At 36.6% G+C, this 22,152-nt stretch overlaps 1 protein-coding gene across 3 annotated transcripts in view; it reads right to left on the reverse strand.

The window, feature by feature from the left end:
- Positions 1–1,669: 1,669 nt before the first annotated feature.
- BRWD3 (bromodomain and WD repeat domain containing 3) overlaps positions 1,670–22,152 on the reverse strand; it is a 131,466-nt gene continuing 110,983 nt past the window's right edge. For all 3 annotated transcript variants that reach the window (XM_020880247.2, XM_070461935.1, XM_070461936.1), the window contains 7 exons: positions 20,721–20,861; positions 19,764–19,838; positions 18,001–18,153; positions 16,501–16,664; positions 16,009–16,106; positions 11,960–12,118; positions 1,670–3,185 (listed from right to left, as the gene is read on the reverse strand). In XM_020880247.2, coding sequence (XP_020735906.1) covers positions 2,431–3,185; positions 11,960–12,118; positions 16,009–16,106; positions 16,501–16,664; positions 18,001–18,153; positions 19,764–19,838; positions 20,721–20,861 — 1,545 coding nt within the window. In that variant the 3' untranslated portion in view covers positions 1,670–2,430. The remainder of the gene's footprint in view (positions 3,186–11,959; positions 12,119–16,008; positions 16,107–16,500; positions 16,665–18,000; positions 18,154–19,763; positions 19,839–20,720; positions 20,862–22,152) is intronic.

Here is a 22,152-nt window from a genome sequence, read left to right on the forward strand (position 1 = left end):
TATGGGTTAAAAGTGGCAGCTGAGTTACAACCAGGAGTAATTTTGGTTTAGTGAAAAGTAGACTACAACAACCAAAAATAAACTTGATCTACTGTCAGGAAATAGAAGTTAGTTCCATTAATAATTCACAATACTTTCTTAAAGCCTGAACATCATTTCTACTGCAAGTGAAAATTGCTTAAAGATGTTAGTCCAAGAAAACCCCCCACCCAACCCAACCAAAAAAGCAATGCTATGTGTGTACTCCTTCCTCTGCACTTAAGGATTTTCAGATGCATGAAATGATTGAAAACATGAGACAAATACATTAGCTTAAGAAATATCCTGGGATTACTAAGCATATATTAAGAAGTTCCTTTTATTCCATAAGTCTGATCTATGGGCAAACTGGTTATTACAAAAACAGAGATCAATATTATTCTTACCTCAAAAATCTAGGTATCTAAAGAATTAGCAAATTTGCAATCTCTCAAATTTGAGGAGTAAAATTGATCTTGGAACTCAAGCTCACTTATGGAACCAATGTGCACTCTACTGCTGTAAACAAGATCATAGGGTTTAAAGATTATTTTTAATCTATAAAATAATGACTCAAAATATCAGTATGCAGTGCAACCAGGTTCTATTCTGAAAGATTAACAGAAGAACCCTTTGGAATGGTATGAGAAGAACCTACATTGATTCAAAATATTAGCTAGCTAAAACATTCCAACTCAAACTAGGTGCTGTGCTACATTTTAAAATTCAATACCAGTCACTCACAGCTGTTAAATAGCAAGTGGTAGCAGAGATATATAAGCAGTAGATCAAGTCTACTTACACAAATATGCTCTAAGAAAAGCCTAATAAGGTAGAGCTTATGATACTTGAGAAAATTTAATTACAACTATTCATTTGAGAGCCAATACAATTATCAACAACCTCTCAGCTTATAACTTATGAGGATTCATTCCTACCAAGCTTGTTCTATTTCTCCTTAGTTAGTAATGAATAACAGCATCTATTTTTCTTAATGTTTCCAGTAGTTGTAGTTAATAGAGGTAGCTGAGCTACTATTCAGTTATTCTTTGTGGATGAGGATTTTTCAAATGTTTAAGTTATTCTTTAAGCTACACAAGTTCTATTAATGCAATAAAATATAACAGAAAGATTGATATGTCAAAAAACCCCCACCCAACCCAAAAAACTATAAAATATACTTATTCATATTTGAAACTTCCTTCCTGGCACTAAGGATTTTCAATGATGAAATGATTGAAAACATTAAAAGATACATTAGCTTAAGAATATCTGGGATTACTAAGCAATAAATTAAAAATTACTTTATTCTTAAAGTGTCTATAACTTGGTTATTACAAAAAAGAGATCAATTATCTTACTAAAAATCATAGGTATCTAAAAGAATTACTAGAATTAATCTCTCAAGTTTGAGGTAGTAAATTTGATCTTGGAATAAGCTTCTTAAATAACCAATGGATCTACTCTGTTAAACAAATCATAGGGTTTAAAGTTCATTTTTAATCTATAAAAATGACTCAAATAATCAGTATGCAGCAACCCAGTTCTATTCTGAGAATGTAATCAGAAGTAAACCTTTGGAATGTTTATAAAAACCTACAATTGATTCAAATTATATATCCATAGTGCAAAGAAAATGGATGCAAGATACTTTTGCATTTGGCACCTTGTCTAGATTGATACCTCAAGTATTCTTTTTTTTAATAAAGTTAATGCACACATCAGGACACACCACAAAGATTTGCTACATATTTACAAGGCACCAACCCTTTCTCACCTTTAACATGAATTAAGCAAATCAATGAAAAGCATATTAAGAACCCCCCCACCCCCCAAAAAAAAAACTGTAGTATAAATATATACTTCAGTTCAGTACAATTCATGAAAGTTTGGCCTGGGAAGAGTAAAATAATCCAGATCGTTCTTACAATATAGAAACTGTAAACATTTAATAGCTGCCTTTAGGATTGGTGTATTGTGCAAAAGTTATTATTACTGGTACAAGAATCAAAATGGCAAAAACAAACTATATAAAACTCTGTAAGAAGGTGCTATACTTCTGTGATACAAAAGCAAAAGAGGGATATTCCATTTAGATAAAAATGTCATGCTACTCTTAAGAAGCTGAATGCTCCCTTAACGTAGTAAATCTGTAGTGTGTCTGTGGTTTGTGTGTGTGTGTATGTGTGTAGAATTTTTTTTAAAATTTAAGGCCTAATGAGTAAGGCTTGTTTGAACAAATGAAGTGTGGAGATCAAAAGTCTTGAAACAAATGTATACTGGCATAATGGAAAAGCACCAATGTGAAAGGAAGCAGAAGTCCCCACACAACTTGCTTTGTAGATTTCCTGGTAAATTCCCTGCAGTAGAAGGCCATTTGAATTTTTAAAATTATCCTAAATTGATTAACTGCTAATAATTCCATCCCATGAGATGGCTAACCCTGGCTTTTTCTGTCATTTTACGCACTCTGCCTGATCTGGATGTACCAAGATTCAGAGGATCTTCAGTGGACACAAAATTGTCATTATCAGAATCATCATTATATAAAACAGTCCTCCTGCCTTGGTTTCTTGTTTTAATTCGAGGCAGTCTACTGAAGCGTCCTGAAAACATAGTATCAAATTCATCATCTGTAATACGTGCACGTTTGGCTCTGGTGGCTCCTCTAGAAGCACCTCTTCCTCCTCTCCCTCTCCCTCTCCCTCTCCCACCACCTCCACCTCTTCCTCTACTGCCTCGTCCCCTGCCTCCTCTTCCTCTGCCTCCTCTACTCCATCTGCCCCATCTGCCCCATCTGCCCCTTCCTCCCGTGCCTCTCGTCTTCCAGTTTCTTTTTCCATTGGTATATTGCTTTCTGAGTTTTCTTTTAGGCCTAGTTTGTATGAATTTGCTATAGTCATGGTCTCCATCTACATAATCTTGATCTGTTCTGGAAGTTGATTCAGAGTCAGAATCAGAACCACAGGTACTTTCAGAACTTAAACTGGATTCTAACTCTCCACTCTCTGAGGAGGATAAATGTGATTTCTCTTTTGTTTCTTTTTTCTCTTTCTCTTCTCTTCCCATGCTTTCATCTTCTTCTGATGCACTAAGTAGTTTTCTCTTGATTCCTGTCCGGGGCTCTCTGCCATCACCATTTGTAAGGGGTCCATCAAGGGAGTGATCTAAATCAAGATGAATAATTTTTTAAAGTTAAGCTTTGACACTGATAAGATGATTATTTACGTTCAAAAGTAAAGAAACAATCTATCAAAAAATATTTGGTGCCCAAATATAGATGGGGTAAAACCATACAGAGTGTTCGAGTATGAATTTAAATCTGTTTGAAATGGAAGATGTTGTTGTTTAGACGCCAAGTCATGTCTGACTCTTTTGCAACCCCGTAGACTGCAGCCTGACAGGCTCCTCTGTCCATGGGATTTCTCAGGCAAGAATACTGGAGTGGGTTGCCATTTCCTCCTCCAGACAGTCTTCCTAACCCAGGGATCAAACCCACATCTCTTGCATTGGTAGGCAGATTATCACTAGGTGACCAGGGAAGCTGCTGAAACGGAAGATACTAAGGTTTTTACGTTTGTCTGACTAATTTTTGCAGGGATGAAGGGACTGTGTAGGGATGATGGGGGATGAAAAAGCTAGGCAAAAATTTAAGGGCTTGAACTCTAAAAGGGAACATGGGCACATGTTCAGATTAATTTTATGCATGCATTCAACAATTATTATTGACTACCTAATATCAACTAGGCATTGTTTGGACATTGGAATATGGCAATGATGAGACAAAGTATTTGCTCTTTGAATTTATGTTTTATATTTTAGTGTGGAAACCCTGACAGGCAATGAAGCAGGCAAATAAATAATTTCAAGTACTAAAATGGGTTATAAAGAAAAGGAAAAGTGGGTAAAGAAAAGAGTGTGAATATATGTATAATGGCTAGGAAAGACTTTTCGGCTGAGGCAGTATTTGAGAAAAAAACTGAATAAGGTGATATCTGGATTTCCACTGGAGGAAAGAAAAACCAGTAAAATTAAGAGTAGAAGAGAAAAATAGGAAATAAGTAGGAGATGACAGCCAGTGTATAATTTTAAAGCTAGAGAATGACAGGATTCAATTTACATTAAGAGAGTGCTATGGTTGCTGTCATCTGAGTTAAATTTACCCATTCCAGTTACTTTTAGTTATCTGATTTCTAAAATGTCAATGTTCACTCTTGCCATCTCCTGTTTGACCACTTCCAATCTGCCTTGATTCATGGACCTAACATTCCAGGTTCCTATACAGTAGTGCTCTTTAGAGCATTGGACTTTGCTTCCATCACCAGTCACATCCATAACTAAGTGTTGTTTTTGCTTTGGCCCATCTCTTAATTCTTTCTGGAGTGATTCCTCCACTGATCTCCAGTAACATATTGGGGACCTATCAACCTGGGGAGTTAAATCTCTCAGTGTCCTATTTTTTTGCCTTTTCATACTGTTCATGGGGTTCTCAAGGCAAGAATACTGAAGTGATTTGTCATTCCCTTTCCAGTATATCATATTTTGTCAGAACTCTCCACCATTACCTATCTATCGTGGGTGGCCCTACACCACATGGCTCATAGTTTCATTGAGTTAAACGAGGCTGTGGTCCATGTGATTAGATTGGTTAGTTTTCTGTGATTGTGGGCAAAAATCCCTTAGAAGAAATGAAGCCATAATACTCAACAAAAGAGTCCAAAATGCAGTACTTGGATGCAATCTCAAAAACGACAGAATGACCTCTGTTTGTTTCCAAGTCAAACCATTCAATATCAAGGTGATCCAAGTCTATGCCCTGACCAGTAATGCTGGAGAAGCTGAAGTTGAATGGTTATATGAAGACCTACAAGACCTTCTAGAACTAACACCCAAAAAAGATGTGCTTTTCATTATAGGGGACTGGAATCCAAAAGTAGGAAGTCAAGAAACACCTGGAGTAACACGCAAATTTGGTCTTGGAGTACAGAATGAAGCAGGGCAAATGTAAATACTTTAGAGTTTTACCAAGGGAACACACTGGTCATAGCAAATACCCTCTTCCAACAACACAAGAGAAGACACTACACATGGACATCACCAGATGGTCAACAGCTAAATCAGACTGATTATATTCTTTGCAGGCAAAGATGGAGAAGCTCTATATAGGCAGCAAAAACAAGACCGGGAGCTGACTGTGGCTCAGATCATGAACTCCTTATTGCCAAATTCAGACTTAAATTGAAGAAAGTAGGGAAAACCACTAGACCATTCAGGTATGACCTAAATCAAATCCCTAACAATTATACAGTGGAAGTGAGAAATAGATTTACAGAACTAGATCTGATAAGAGTGCCTGATGAACTATGGACGGAGGTTCATGACATTGTACAGGAGACAAGGATCAAGACCATCCCCAAGAAAAAGAAATGCAAAAAAGCAAAATGGCTATGTGAGGAGGCCTTTCAAATAGCTGTGAAAAGAAGAGAAGCAAAAAGCAAAGGAGAAAAGGAAAGATATTCCCATCTGAATGCAGAGTTCCAAAGAATAGCAAGGAGAGATAAGAAAGCATTCCTCAGTGATCAGTGCAAAGAAACAGAGAAAAACAATAGACTAGAAAGACTAGAGATCTCTTCAAGAAAATCAGAGATACCAAGGGAACATTTCATACAAAGACAGACTTAATAAAGGACAGAAATGGTATGGACCTAACAGAAGCAGAAGATATTAAGAAGAGGTGGCAAGAATTCACAGAAGAACTGTACAAAAAATCTTCATGACTCAGATAATCATGATGGTGTGATCACTCACCTAGAGCCAGACATCCTGGAATGTGAAGTCAAATGGGCCTTAGGAAGCATCACTATGATCAAAGCTAGTGGAGGTGATAGAATTCCAGTTGAGTTATTTCATATTCTAAAAGATGATGCTGAGAAAGTGCTGCACTCAGTATGCCAGCAAATTTGGAAAACTCAGCAGTGGCCACAGGACTGGAAAAGGTCGTTTTTCATTCCAATCCCAAAGAAAGGCAATGCCAAAGAATGCTCAAACAACCACACAATTGCACTCATCTCACACGCTAGTAAAGTAATGCTCAAAATTCTCCAAGGTAAGCTTCAATAATATGTGAACCAAGAATTTCCAAATGTTCAAGATGGTTTTACAAAATGCAGAGGAACCAGAGATCAAATTGCCAACCTCTGCTGGATCATCGAAAAAGCAAGAGAGTTCCAGAAAAGCATCTACTGCTTTATTGACTATGCCAAAGACTTTGACTATGTGGATCACAATAAACTGTGGAAAATTCTCCAAGAGATGGGAATACCAGACCACCTGACCTGCCTCTTGAGAAATCTGTATGTAGGTCAGGAAGTAACAGTTAGAACTGGACACAGAACAACAAACTGGTTCCAAATAGGAAAAGGAGTATGTCAAGGCTGTATATTGTCACCCTGCTTGTTTAACATATATGCAGAGTACATCATGAGAAACACTGGGCCAGATGAAACACAAGCTGGAATCAAGATTGCTGGGAGAAATATCAATAATCTCAGATATGCAGATGATACCACCTATGGCAGAAAGCAAAGAACTAAAGAGCCTCTTGATGAAAGTGAAAGAAGAGAGTGAAAAAGATGGCTTAAAGCTCAACATTCAGAAAACTAAGATCATGGCATCCGGTCCCATCATTTCATGGCAAATAGATGGGGTAACACTGGAAACAGTGGCAGACTTCACTTTTTTGGGCTCCAAAATCACTGCAGATGGTGACTGCAGTAATGAAATTAAAAGACGCTTACTCCTTGGGAGAAAAATTCTGACAACCTAGACAGCATATTAAAAAGCAGAGCCATTACTTTGCCAACAAAGTTTCATCTATTGAGGGCTATGGTTTTTCCAGTAGTCATGTATGAATGTGAGAGCTGGAATATAAAGAAAGTTGAGTGCTGAAGAATTGAAGTTTTTGAACTATGGTATTGGAAAAGACTCTTGAGAGTCCCTGAACTGCAAGGAGATCCAACCAGTCTATTCTAAAGGTAATCAGTCCTGAATATTCATTGAAAGGATTGATGTTGAAGCTGAAACTCCAATACTTTGGCCACCTGATGCAAAGACCTGCTCATTTGAAAAGACCCTGATGCTGGGAAAGATTGAAGGCGGGAGGAGAAAGTACGACAGAGGATGAGATGGTTGGATTGGATCACCAACTCAATGGACATGAGTTTGAGTAAACTCCAGGAGTTGGTGATGGACAAGGAGGCCTGGTGTGCTACAGTCCATGGCGTTGCAAAGAGTTGGACACAATTGAGTGACTGAACTGAACTGAACTGATGGTTGCTGTGCTATGGCAAATAGATGGGGAAACAATGGAAATAGTGACAGACTTTATTTTCTTGGGTTCAAAATCACTGCAGGGTGTGACTGCAGCCATGAAATTAAAAGACACTTGCTCCTTGGAAGGAAAGCTATGACCAACCTAGACAGCATATTAAAAAGCAGACATTACTTTGTCGACAAAGGTTCATCTAGTCAAAACTACGGTTTTTCCAGTAGTCATGTATGGATGTGAGAGTTAAATCATAAAGAAGGTTGAGTGCCTAAGAACTGATGCCTTCGAATTGTAGTGTTGGAGAAGACTTAGACAGCAAGGAGACCAAACCAGTCAATCCTAAAGGCAATCAACCCTGGAATATTCATTGGAAGGACTGATGCTGAAACTGAAATTCCATTACTGTGGCCACCTGATTTGAAGAGCCAACTCTTTAGAAAAGAGCCTGATGCTGGGAGAGATTGAAGGTTGGAGGAGAAGTGACATAGGACGAGTTGGTTGGATGGCATCATCACTGAGTCAATGGACATGAGTTTGAGCAAGCTCCAGGAGATGATGAAGGACAGGGAAGCCTGGCATTCTGCAGTCCATGGGATCACAAAGGGTTGGACACGACTGAGCGACTGAACACCAATGGTTGCTATACAGAGAACAGAATAGAGAAGGGGCAAGATTGGAAGCAGAGATCAATTGGCAGTACACTGTAATAGACATGATATGTAAGATATTATAAGAGATTTATCAATTGAGGTGATGAGAAGTGATTGGATTTACATATTTCCTTCTGGAGGAGCTATCAGAACCAACACTTATAGTTTGCACTGACAGGAATTGTTAACTGGCTGGATATGAAATGCTAAGCAAAAAGGAAAGTCAACTCCAAGGTTTTATGGCCTGAATAACTTGGTGGATGGTGGAGATATTTTGCTTGGTTAGAGAACAATGAAGGAGAATAGGTTTGGACAAGCTGTTGAAAAAAAAAATAGAGATTCCAGATTTAAATACTATTAGAACTCTTAAGGCATTTTAAGAAGAAAAAGAAAATCAGGTGGATATAGCAGTCTAGAAATCAAGGGTGACTTGGATAGAATTGGAGATATTGTTTTGGAAATTTTCAATAAAGAGATAACATTTAGGGTGAAGAGAACTGAGAAAGCTCACGGAGAGAGCAAGAAGGTGGCTGAGTGCTGAGACTTGGTATATTTCAACATTTAGAAATAAAAAATAATTGGCAAAGATAAGCAGGGTAGGAGGAAAACAGTAGAGTGAACTGGAAAAACTGGAGAGAAAAAAGAGTAGGGTTGTATGGTAACCATAATTACAAGATTGGCATAATAGTCTAAGTGTTATGGACTGAATTTTGTGTGCCCTCCCCACCTTTGCCAAATACATATGCTGAAGCCCTAGCCCTGAATATGACTGTATTTAGAGACAGGGCCCTTATAGAAATAATTAAAATTAAATGAAATCATAAGGGTAGATGGGCCCTAATGCACTAGGATTGGCATCCTTTTAAGAGAAAGACACACCAGTGCTTGCTGGCTCTCCCTGACTGTGTATAGACAGAAAAAGCCACATGAGGACACAGGGAGAAGGTAGCCTTCAGCATGCCAAAAAGAAAGTCTTCACCAGACACCAATCCTGCTGGCACCTTGATCTTGGATTTTGAACCTTCAGAACTGTGAGAAAACAATGTCTATTGCAGATTTATGAAAAGGTGCACAACATCTCTAATCATCAGGGCAATGCAAATCAAAACCACAATCAGGTATCAGTTCACAGCTGTTAGGATGGCTAATATTGAAAAGATCAAGACTGGCAGCGGTTAAGACTACACACTTCCAATGCAGGGGGTATAGGTTCAATCCCTGATCAGGGAACTAAGAACCCACATGTTGTGCAGCACAGACAAAAATTTTTAAAAACTAAATAATAAAATACAAAACTGAAAAAAGATAACAAGTGTTAGTGAGGATAAAGAGAAAAGGGAACCCTCGCACACTGTTGGAGAGAAAGTAAATCAGTACAGCCATTATGAAAATCAGTACAGATGTTCCCTAAAACAGAACTACCATTTGATTTAGCAATCCTACTTCTGGGCATATATCCAAAGAAATAGAAATTAGGATCTTGAAGACATGTCTGTATTCCCATGTTCAATATAGCAGTATTCATAAGAGGCAAGACATGGAAACAACCTATCTTCCAACAGATGAATGGATAAGAGAAAGAAATCCTGCCATTTACAACATGCACGGAACTGGAAGACATTAGGCTAAGCAAAATAAGCAACATACAGAAAAAGAAATATTGCACAACATCACTTATATGTATAATTTAAAATAGTCATACTCATAGAGGCAAAGAGTAGGATGGTGGCTGCCAGGAGCCGGAGGGAGGAAAAATGTTGAGGTGTTGGTAAAAGGGTACAGAGATTCAGTTATTCTGGATATCAAATATATAGCATGGTGACAACAGTTAATACTGTATTGTATACCTGAAATTCACTAAGAGGCTAGACTTTAAATCTTCTCCACACATGCACACGCGCGCACACACACACACCCACACACACACACATGCAGTGGCTATGTAGAGGTGATGGATAATGTTAGCTTGACTCTGGTGGCCATTTCTCAGTGCATATATATAACAAAATATCAAGTGGTACACTTTAAACATACAATTTTTAAATGCCAAATGGTATCTCAATAAAGCTGCTAAAAAATGAGTATCTGTTGTTTAAGCTACCCAGTCTGTAGTATCTTATTGTGACCACCCACGTTGACTACTAGACTAGGCGAGAAACTATGGGGATAGCCATATGATCTATAGACAAGAGATTTAAGTGATATTAAAAAGTTGTAGAATTTACAAAACTTAGAAAGTGACACTTATGAGGGATAAAAGGTTAGTCAAAAGAACGTTGTAAGATTTTAAGGTGGATGACACAGAGGATGATGGTGTCATTAACTAAAATAGTGAGTGCAGAGAAAGAAGCACACTTGAAACAGAAAAATGGATGCTAAGCACACAAGGGAAACTTTTTTTAGGAAGTACTATAAATTATACTGATAGAACAAACAGATGTCAGGGCTAGATGCATGAATTTGGAGTCATTAGCATAAAGACGACTGATGTAGTTATTAGATTCCTTTATTTGTAGAAGACAAAAAAAGTGAGAAACTGCACATAGGAGGCATGAAGGGCCAAAGAAAAGACAAAATATAGAAATAGAGGTGAAACAGAGATATACAATTAGTAGAGTATAGAAGCCAAGCAGTGGAGTTCCTAGAGTAGGGAGTCAATAGCATGCAAAGATATAGAGAGATCGAGGAGGTGGGGTACTAAGAAAAGGACACTGGTTGGTCACTGAAGATTACTGGTGATTCTGAGAATAGCCTTTGGGGAGTGGTGGCGGCAGAGGTCAGACTACAGAGGATAAAGGGATGTTTAGATGGAAAGAAAACAGAGGTGGAAAGTAGAAGCTATTCTTTCTAAAAGCTTGACAGTGAAGGAAAGGACAAAAAGAGAAGTGGCAATGAATATACAATGTATAGCAGGATCAAAGGTGAAGGTAAAGATATAGACTGGGAAAAATAAAGGCACTAACCATTTTAAAGTAATCAGATGCTTCAATATTTGTCATATAACAAAATATAACTATAGAATATATATTTTTAAGCTATTTAATACTTTAATAGCAATAAACTACTTAATCTTTCATTAAAATTTATATAAATTAGAAAGTATATATTCCAAAAAAGATATTTGTAAAAGAATATTAATCATTCTTCCAAACTTCAAACAGATGACTACATCAGAACTTCCTTTGAACATGGTCAGGGTCTACAACATAAAGTTTGCATAACGTTTAGTACTTATAACTGATGCCCCCAGGCACGGTCCAAACTGGATGTACATGATAATGAATTATTAAGTCAGTGATTTCCTTTTTAGCAATGAAAATTATTCTTCAAATGAAAATTACATGAAAGCTCATAACATGAAATAAAAAAAAAAAAGAGTTGTCTGGTTGAATGGAGAAAGTTCTTCTGAGACTTTCTGAAGTACCTCTGTGGATTATCAAGAAATAGGTAGAGGAGTCTGAAAACCCCTGAATTATTGAGAGAGCAGGCCCCAGAGAAAGAGAATATCTGAGTTATTTAACTGGAAAACAAAAAGAAGGTTTCAGAAGTGTGTGTTGATTGAAAGAAGGCTCATTTTTCAACATAAACCCTTTGTAAAATATGGGTAGCCCTTAGAAATATTAGGACTATTTAAAGATGATACTGGAAAACTTTTTCCTTTTTTCTTAATGTGGTTTAATAAAATGAACAATCTTAAATATGTCAAACAGTCTGGGTTTTATATGCTCAGGGAAAGATCACTTTATTTAGTTTTTCTTCCCTACTCATTTTAAATTTTATTTTAAAAGACTAAGATATGTTTAGAAATGTGCATATGAAATCCTATCTGACTCAAATTTGACAATATTGAAATCCTCATTAATTTTAAGGAAATGCTAATTTTTACTACCTAAATATATCAGCTTTTAAAGGATTTGTCTTAAAGGAACAAAGAATAAATGCCCTGTTCACATTTATTTCTTACCTTGCTTAATCGGCAAAACTCTATTTCGAAATGATTTGGCTTTCCCTGGGTCATGGCTATTTCCACTTCGGTTATATCCACTGAAGCTCGATGAAGAAAATGGCCCATCTGGTTCATCATCAAGTAAATACAGTGAAAGCCCTTCAGCAGCATCTGAAACTTAACATTTTAAAAAAGACTATAATGTTAACATGATTATGCTTTCATAAAAACTAAAAAGGCTGCTTTTAAAACTATAGCTCACTCAGTTATTTCACTCTAACATCAAAATTACAAGTTGTTTGAAGGAGAAAATATGAATATTTTGAGAACAAATGGTTTATTACATCATTAAACTTTCAGGCTCCACCTATCAACACAAAATTGGATTAAAGATTTACTAACCATGGCCCCTCACATCATAACAAGACCCAGTTTCTCCTTCAGTCAGTCTCTCCCATCAGGAAGCTTCCATAAGCCACTTATCCTTCTCCATCAGAGGGCAGACAGATTGAAAACCACAATCACAGAAAACTAATCTAATCAAATCACATGGACCACAGTCTCATTTAACTCAATGAAACTATGAGCCACACCGTGTAGGGCCACCCAAGACGGACGGGTCACAGTGGAGAGTTCTGACAAAATGTGGTCCACTGGACAAGGGAATGGCAAACCACTTCAGTATTCTTGCCTTGAAAACCCCATGAACAGTATGAAAAGGCAAAAAGATAGGACACTGAAAGATTAACTCCCCAGGTCGGTAGGTCCCCAATATGCTACTGGAGATCAGTGGAGAAATAACTCCAGAAAGAATGAAGAGACGGAGTCAAAGTAAAAATAACACCCAGTTGTGGATGTGACTGGTGATAGAAGCAAAGTGTGATGCTGTAAACAGCAACATTGCATAGGAACCTGGAATGTTAAGTCCATGAATCAAGCTAAACTGGAAGTGGTCAAACAGGAGATGGCAAGAGTGAACATCAACATTTTAGGAATCAATGAACTAAAATGGACTGGAATGGGTGAATTTAACTCAGATGACCATTATATCTATTACTGTGGGCAAGAATCCCTTAGAAGAAACAGAATATCCATCATAGTCAACAAAGTTCAAAATGCAGTACTTGGGTGCAATCTCAAAAACAACAGACTGATCTGTTTGTTTCCAAGGCAAACCATTAAATATCATGGTAATTCAAGTCTATGCCTTGACCAGTAATGCTGAAGAAGCTGAAGTTGAATGGTTACATGAAGACCTACAAGACCTTCTAGAACTAACACCCAAAAAAGATGTCATTTTCATTATAGGGCACTGAAATGCACAAGTAGGAAGTCAAGAAACACCTGGAGTAACAGTCAAATTTGGCCTCGGAGTACAGAATGAAGCAGGACAAAGGCTAAAAAGAGTTTTGCCAAAGAATGCACTGGTCGTAGCAAACACCCTCTTCCAACAATACAAGAGAAGACTGTACACATGGACATCACCAGATGGTCAAAACCAAAATCAGACTGATGATATTCTTAGCAGCCAAAGAGGGAAAAGCTCTGTACAATCAGCAAAAAGAAGACTGGGACCTGAGTGTGGCTCAGATCATGAACTCTTTATTGCCAAATTCAGACTTAAATTGAAGAAAGTAGGGAAAACCACTAGACCATTCAGGTATGGCCTAAATCAAATCCCTAACAATTATACAGTGGAAGTGAGAGATAGATTCAAGGTATTACATCTGATAGACAGAGTGCCTGAAGAACTTCAACAGGGGTTCGTGACATTGTACAGGAGTCAGGTATCAAGACCATCCCCAAGAAAAAGAAATGCAAAAGAGTAAAATGGCTGTCTGAGAAGGCCTTACAAGTAGCTGTGAAAAGAAGGGCAGCAAAAGGCAAAGGAGAAATGGAAAGATATACCCATTTGAATGCAGAGTTCCAAAGAACAGCAAGGAGAAATAAGAAAGCCTTCCTCAGTGATCAGTGCAAAGAAAAAGAGGAAAACAACAGAATGGGAAAGACTAGAGATCTCTTCAAGAAAAGTAGAGATACCAAGGGAACATCTCATGCAAAGATGAGTTCGATAAAGGACAGAAATGGTATGGACCTAACAGAAGCAGAAGATATTACGAAGAGGTGGCAAGAATACACAGAACTATACAACAAAGATCTTCATGACCCAGATATTCATGATGGTATGATCAGTCACCTAGAGCCAGACATCCTGGAATGCGAAGTCAAGTGGGCCTTAGGAAGCATCACTACGATAAAGCTAGTGGAGGTGATGGAATTTCAGTTGAGCTATTTCAAATTCTAAAAGATGATGCTGTGAAAGTGCTACACTCAATATGCCAGCAAATTCGGAAAACTCAGCAGTGGCCACAGGCCTGGAAAATGTCAGTTTTCATTCCAATCCCAAAGAAAGGCAATGTCAAAGAATGCTCAAACTGCTGCACAATTGCACTCATCTCACACGCTAGTAATGCTCAAAATTCTCCAAGCCAGTACTTCCAGATGACGTACTTCCATGTTCCAACTGGATTTAGAAAAGGCAGCGGAACCAGAGATCAAATTGACAACATCCACTGGATGATCAAAAAAGCAAGAGAATTCCAGAAAAACATCTATTTCTGCCTTATTGACTATGCCAAAGCCTTTGACTGTGTGGATCACAATAAACTGTGGAAAATTCTTCGAGATGGGAATACCAGACCACCTGATCTGCCTCCTGAGAAATCTGTATGCAGGTCAGGAAGCAATAGTTAGAACTGGATATGGAACAACACACTGGTTCCAAATAGGAAAAGGAGTACGTCAAGGCTGTATATTGTCACCCTGCTTATTTAACTTATATGCAGAGTACATCATGAGAAACACTAGGCTGGACGAAGCACAAGCTGGAATCAAGGTTTCCGGGAGAAACATCAATAACCTCAGATATGCAGATGACACCACCCTTATGGCAGAAAGCGAAGAAGAACTAAAGAGCCTCTTGATGAAAGTAAAAGAGGAGCGTGACAAAGTTGGTTTAAAGCTCAACACTGAGGAAACTTAAGATCATGGCATCTGGTCCCATCACTTCATGGCAAATTGACATGGAAACAGTTGAAACACTGACATATTTTACTTTTTTGAGCTCCAATATCACTGCAGATGGTGACTGCAGCATGAAATTAAAAGACACTTACTCCTTGGAAGTTACGACCAACCTAGACAGCATACTGAAAAGCAGAGACGTTACTTTGTCAACAGAGGTCCGTCTAGTCAAGGGTATGGTTTTTCCAGTGGTCACGTATGGATGTGAGAGTTGGACTATAAAGAAAGCATAGCGCCAAAGACTTGATGCTTTTGAACTGTGGTATTGGAGAAGACTTTTCCCTGGACTGCAAGGAGATCCAACCAGTCCATCCTAAAGGAAATCAGTCCTGAATATTGATTGGAAGGACAGATGCTAAAGCTGAAACTAAAACACTTTGGCCTCCTAATGCGAAGAGCTGACTCATTTGAAAAGACTCTGATGCTGGCAAAGACTGAAGGCAGGAGGAGAAGGGGCCAACAGAGGATGAGATGGTTGGATGCCATCACCGACTCAATGGACATGAGTTTGAGTAAACTTCAGGAGTTGGTGATGGACAGGGAGGCCTGGCATACCGCAGTCCATGGGGTCACAAAAAGTAGGACACAACTGAGCTGAACGAAACAAACTTTCAAGCACAGAATGTCAAAAAAATGTTTCCAAGGAAACTATTTCCTCACATAATGACTCTTCAATTTTTATGTTGGAAAATATATTGATGATGAGTGGTCTGAGATGTTACAGATGTTAAAAATCATAAAGTCACGTAATTTTAAATATAAGTTATTTGAAAATTCATCTGGTCTTAACACCCTCACTTTAAAAATAAAGAAACTATGACCTAATATCTTACCTAGGGCCACAGAGATAGAAGAACTAGGGGTAAAATGCAACTTTCCTATATCTATATCTATTACCCTTTGCATTATAAACCACACTGCCTCTTCTATATCCTTAGTATTTAGCTAAAATACAGAACACCAAAAATAAAAGACATATTTACCAGGAGATGAGAAAGGAGAGCTAGTCCTGGCATAAGACACTGAGGTATTCTGGTCATTTTTAGGCTGCAGCTTCATTTGCTTCTGTTTCCCTTTTGGACTATAAGTAAAAATATATAATAATGAGCAGTTCTTTTTTCTAGTAGCAATATGTTATGATAGATAGTATGTTACAAAATGCCTACGCTAAGCATAGAAGAAATACAATATAATTTAAATGAAATACTTCAAACTAGTAATAGGACAGAGTTAAATTTCAATCATTAAAAATTTTTTTAAAAAAGGTTTTGGTATAGTAAAATTCATATAAACAAAGCTTTAGGTTACCAGCTCCATCTTTACACAGGTTTAAGAGTTCTTAAAAAAAAAGAAAGAAAGAAAAAAAAAACCTCTTGGGTCTTGAGATTCCCTCAAAGTAGTTAATAAACTTTAAGAAGTAAGGTAATACATACAAAATGTTTTGAAAACTAAACTGCTACATCAATTTAATATACCTAGGAGCTCTGCTACTAGATAATGAACTGCTGCTGCTTCTTAGACGTTTTCTGTACCGTGGCCTTCTCCTCTTCTGACTCTGGATAGCTGACTTATATTCAGAGATGATATTTTTAATACGACTTTCAAATAAGGCAGACAATCGCAGTGTCATGCTATAGATCTGAAAAGGTAGAAATTAGTCTTGTTTTACCAACTACTTCAATTATATAAAAATAAAAGGTTACAAACATGCTTGAACAATATCAACATCATCCTGTCAGACATAATATATGTGCTACTTCTACACTTGAAAAATTCTTCCTGAAGAATTAAAACGAGAAACCATTTTCACCTACAAATAATAAGGATTTTCAAAAGATAATATCCAGTGTTGGGAAGGGTAGGAAAAAACATTCTTATACATTGCCAGTGGATATTTTAACCTGAACAAAATCTAAAGACAATTGGCTATACATGCCAAAACCCTTAAAAATATACACATCCTTTGGCTAATAATTTCTTCACTAGGAATTTATCCTAAGGTAATATCAGAGAATTACACATGCTCACTATGTTCAAGGATATTAAAGATGTTAGCCACAGCATTATCCATTTAAAGTGAAAAATTTAAAACAACCTGTATCTCTAGCAATAGGATGCTGGTTAAACAACAGAAAACCACCTATATGGTGGAATACAATGGAGACATTAAAACTTCTGTCTTCAAAAAGTAATGATAAAGTGGGAAAATGTTCATTATATATTTTCAGAAAGGCTTCAAAATGTAAATCCTACTAAAAGATATATAAACATTTATAAGTACACATGTAAATGTAGAAAATAAATCTACATTTATTTTAGAAATATGCAGAAAATATAGGGAAAAAAGTGTGAAAAATTATGTGTGCAGAAATCAGTAAAAGTTCATTTTATATGAAGTAGAAGTGACCATGTATATATCTACTGTGCAACTGATTTAAAAGTTAATCAGATACTAGTGATAAAAAAACATGAAAATTACATTATTCTTAAGATGTGTAAGTTATGATAGAACATAAAAAAGCCTTACACTAAATGTGAGTATGAATAAAGTTATAATTTCCCAACATAGTTCATTAATTTGTTATAATAAAGGGAACATAAATATTCAGAGCTAATCTAAATAAATACTTCATATAAACTAATCCTGCCAACCATTTTTATTAAATTATTTATTGAACATATTAAAGAGTACTCAAATTTCTAATATTCCTTTCTTTGACTTCTTTTTGGCAAATAGGGTGTTATTTAAGAGTAAAGAGGCAAGTAGGAGAAAGCAAGAGGGGCAGCTTAATTTCTCTTTAATGCTTGCTTGAGAAACTGTTTCAGAGAAAGTACTGAGAAATCACACTTCAGAAACTACATCAGAATGATAGTACATACTTGTTTAGTAATTTTAAAACTGGTTATAGAAAGCTGCCTGATATATATAACTAAACATCTAGGTAATTAATCCACCTAATAATGGTTCTTCATACCCGTGACTTTTTATTAGAGGTGTAAGCTTTGGAGTTGCTGAATATTTGGCGAACATCCTTATAAAATTCCAGAGGACTACCATAGTTTCCTGTTTCCAATGTTTCTTTCACAGTGCTGAAGTCCATAGGAGTGTCTATAACATCATGATGATCCTACAAAGAAGAATGTGTTATTAAACACAAAGGCTAAGTAACAATACTACACAAAACAATGGGACTGAGATTTGCATCGCCATGAAATAAATATACTGCTCTTTAATCTGCCACTTACCTCTTCCTAGCCCCCAAATCATCTATTTAATAGAGGTTTTTTGGTGGCCCAGGGAAATAGTAGGGTTCTGTGGAAGAGCCTTAACCCTCACCCTTCAATGAAAAACCATTGACTCTCTCAAGGGACAGAACAGAAAATCCACAGCCACTGACTTCAACACTACATAGTTTAGAGTATCTTGAAAATAGGTAGCTGGGGCTGGGGCACTAGGATGACCCAGAGGGATGGAATGGGGAGGGAGGTGGGAGGGGGGTTCAGGATGGGGAACGCATGTAAATCCATGGCTGATTCATATCAATGTATGGCAAAAACCACTACAATATTGTAAAGTAATTAGCCTCCAACTAATATAAATAAATGGAAAAAAAATAATAAAATTAAAAAAATAGGTAGCTAATTTGTGATATCAAATTATTTAATTCTGTGTGAATAACCCCATTTTCTACTTTCATTGAGCAATTTGCCAGGGAGCTGGCATGAGGGCATTCTCCCTAAACTGTCATTAGTTGAAGGTTATAATCAAATTGGTCATGTCTGTGTATTTCTCCTTTTTGTTTTTTAATAAATGTGACACTTTTGCTTCATCTAAAGTCTTCAGTCTCAGATTCATAATTAGCTTGATTTTTATTTGGTTGGCCAAAAAGTTCCTTCAAGTTTTTTGTAACACCTTATGAAAGACCCAGACAAACTTTTTGGCCAACTCATTAGTTAAGGGTGGGAGAAGATTCTATTTTAGCCTAAATATTTCAAGTTTACTTAAGATGTTCTTAGGGTTATCATATGGAACTACATCTGGAATTTATGTCTTATATATACCACTACCACCAATAATAAACATGTTTTGGAGTGAAAACCATAGCCAATATTAGCTCCTTCATCCTATTTAGAATCATTAAGAAGCAAAAGCACATTTCTCTCAAAGGAGAAGCCAAAGGGCCAGAAGACAGGGCAGAAGAAAGTTATTATAAAATGAGGGCAAAAATATTTTTCTAAGTACAAGAAAACACAATTGATCTTAATGCATTAATATATCTTCAATTTTTTGGCTTAAATTAAAAAAGTATATTCCAATATAATATGGTTTATGAAAGATTTCTTATAGAGAAAAATTATAGGTACTTTGTATAACATGATGGCCAAAACTCAAAAGACCCACTCAGTCTGCTGAATGAAGTCCTACTCAGAGTAATCAGCTGCAATTATAGACATAGTTATGCTTGTAACTGATGTTTTCTACTCTGCTACAGTAGCTTTACATCTATAGAAACAAACACTTGCCTAGATGCTACAAAGAACTCTTGAGAACATGCATTATTAAAAAAAAAAAAAAAAAAACAACCAAAGGCTTAAGCAAAGGTAAAAAGACAGAGAGCAAAGTTGGAAAACAGCTTTACAAATTACAAGGTTTATTTACAGTATGGAGATTTAAAAAAGTAAAATAACACAGAAACAATCAGAACATATATACCTTTTAAGAGATTACAAGGCATACCTCACAAAGAGATGAATCTTGTTGTTGTCCTGGAATAACAGACTCAGAGGATTCACCCTCTTGCTCTTGATGCCCCTATTAGGGTAAAAAAAGATATATTGTGTTTCCAGACTACCACAACAAAATATCAAAATTTATAATGCAATTATGATATGATGCACAAAGATCCATAAATTGGAATGTTTTTACTGACTATAATTTAAGATGAAGGAGGAATTCTACTTCACCATTCTCTATTATGAAAAACACAGGACTAATTTATTCTACCTAAATCCACTACAAAAAACAAATCAAGCTTTGTTGAACATAATTTTGATCCTTATTCAAATGACATTTTCCCCCAACTGAAACCTGTGTATACAGAGAAACTACTGATGCTTGTTAATTTCAGAGGATGGTCTGATGGTGTTTCTGAAATATTGCTGTATCATTTTTCTGAAAAAGTTAAAAGATTTGCTATCTGTAATAAAGGTTATTCAACATATAAATAGATAAACTCCTAGAAAAGGTATCCTATAATTTAAAGATCTCATGCTTTTATCTTTGATGAAAAGTAATATGGTATACTGGTTACTCAATAAGTGACCATATTGAATAACATGTTTATTACAAATTAAATAAGGCTGACATATGTTATGAATGGTCTCCAGTGTGTAGGAGTGTATTAGAAGTTAGTAAAAAGCATTAAATAAATATCCAAAATAAAAGCAGGAAGGAAATGCAAAGATATTTAGATTAAAATTTGGTTTACAACTGTGTATTTACGCACAAAGTATGTCAGCCATTTTAAAAAGTCAGGACTAATCACACTACTCACTTTCAAAATTCAGAGATGCACTAACAAAGAAGAAGGAAGGAAAGAAGAAAGGGGAGAAAGAGCTCTTAACTAGACCTTAGCATAGTTATTTATAGCAAATTAAAATACATATTGGTAATTATTTAAATAACTATGCTTACTGGGTAGGAAAGAGGATCAGATGGTTGTCGAAATGGCTCTGAGTCTTCACGTTCATAAATGAGGCCCAACAGTTCTTTGCACTGTTTTCTCCAAGCATCGGGATTACACCTTAAAGACTGTCTTCTGCCTCGGCATTTGACCTGTAGATTTTTAAAGAATTATATTTAAAACTCTTTCCTTAAGTCTTCATTGATTTTTCTCCTGTCTTCCTAATGTTAATATATCTATATAAGATAGAGCACCTGATAGGGCCCACATGGGGTCTCATGAAAAGATGCTCATTATGTTGACCTCACAAACAAAGAATAAATCACAGTGATCTGTGAGACTGACCAAATTTCCCAAATGGCATCCTGTTATCTCCCTGGCGCCTATCTTCTCAAAGTTGTGAGACCACCAGGTTCCAGATCTCTGGCTACGTGATCACCCCTTCAGAGAATTTTTCATTGGTGGGGTATAAGAAGGACTCCGACAGAAAGGGAGAATGCTGGTTCTCCTTAAGAGCCAGTCACCCTCTCTTTTCCCTCTAATAAATTTCCTTTTCTTGCCTGTCTGCCTGGCTCAGTCTCTTTTTATCTGCACTTGCCTTAGATCAGCAGCCCAGGTTGGGTACATGAGACGGGTGCTCGGGCCTGGTGCACTGGGAAGACCCAGAGGGATCGGGTGGAGAGGGAGGTGGGAGGGGGGACTGGGATGGGGAATACATGTAAATCCATGGCTAATTCATTTCAATGTATGACAAAAACTACTGTAATGATGTAAAGTAATTAGCCTCCAACTAATAAAAATAAATGGAAAAAAAAAATAAAAGTTTCTTAGTTTTGATTAAACATCATTCTTCCTGGCAAAAATATAAACAAAAACTAGATTATATTCATGGAAACAGCAAGAACTCTAGTATTCTGAATTCTCATTTTGAGAAAATCCAAATCTTAAATTAAACAAAGAGGAACAAATTTTTCCTGTACAAGGGCAATAATTTCAATACCTTAATCTTTGCTGGTAGTTAAGATATTTGACAATGGCACCATGATTTCCTCAAAATAACACCTGAACAATATGTATATTTTTAAAGTAAATTCTTTGTCATCAGAATATACTCTAGCCTTTACTATTTTGATGTCTTTTGTATGCATTCTTTTTCAGTATTTGAAAGGAAACATTTTCCTTATATATAACAAATGTTTGTCTAATTATCATAGAGTAGAAGTGTGCAGAACAGAGTTAACATAAAAGATCTGAGGCTATCTTTAACAGGCCTTGCTTGTCAGGTTAGCCCTTGATTGATGTCTCGGAACTTGGGACTTGAACTCTTTTTTAGATGATAAAAGTAGTTTACTGTGCCCAAGTTGGTACAATGTTATTTGTGCTGAATACCCACTTTCCTGTACATTTCCGTTGCTTTCCTGCTTTCTGAGAGTCTGGAATCTT

Source organism: Odocoileus virginianus, chromosome X (assembly GCF_023699985.2).
Source record: "Odocoileus virginianus isolate 20LAN1187 ecotype Illinois chromosome X, Ovbor_1.2, whole genome shotgun sequence".
NCBI classification, from domain to species: domain Eukaryota; kingdom Metazoa; phylum Chordata; class Mammalia; order Artiodactyla; family Cervidae; genus Odocoileus; species Odocoileus virginianus.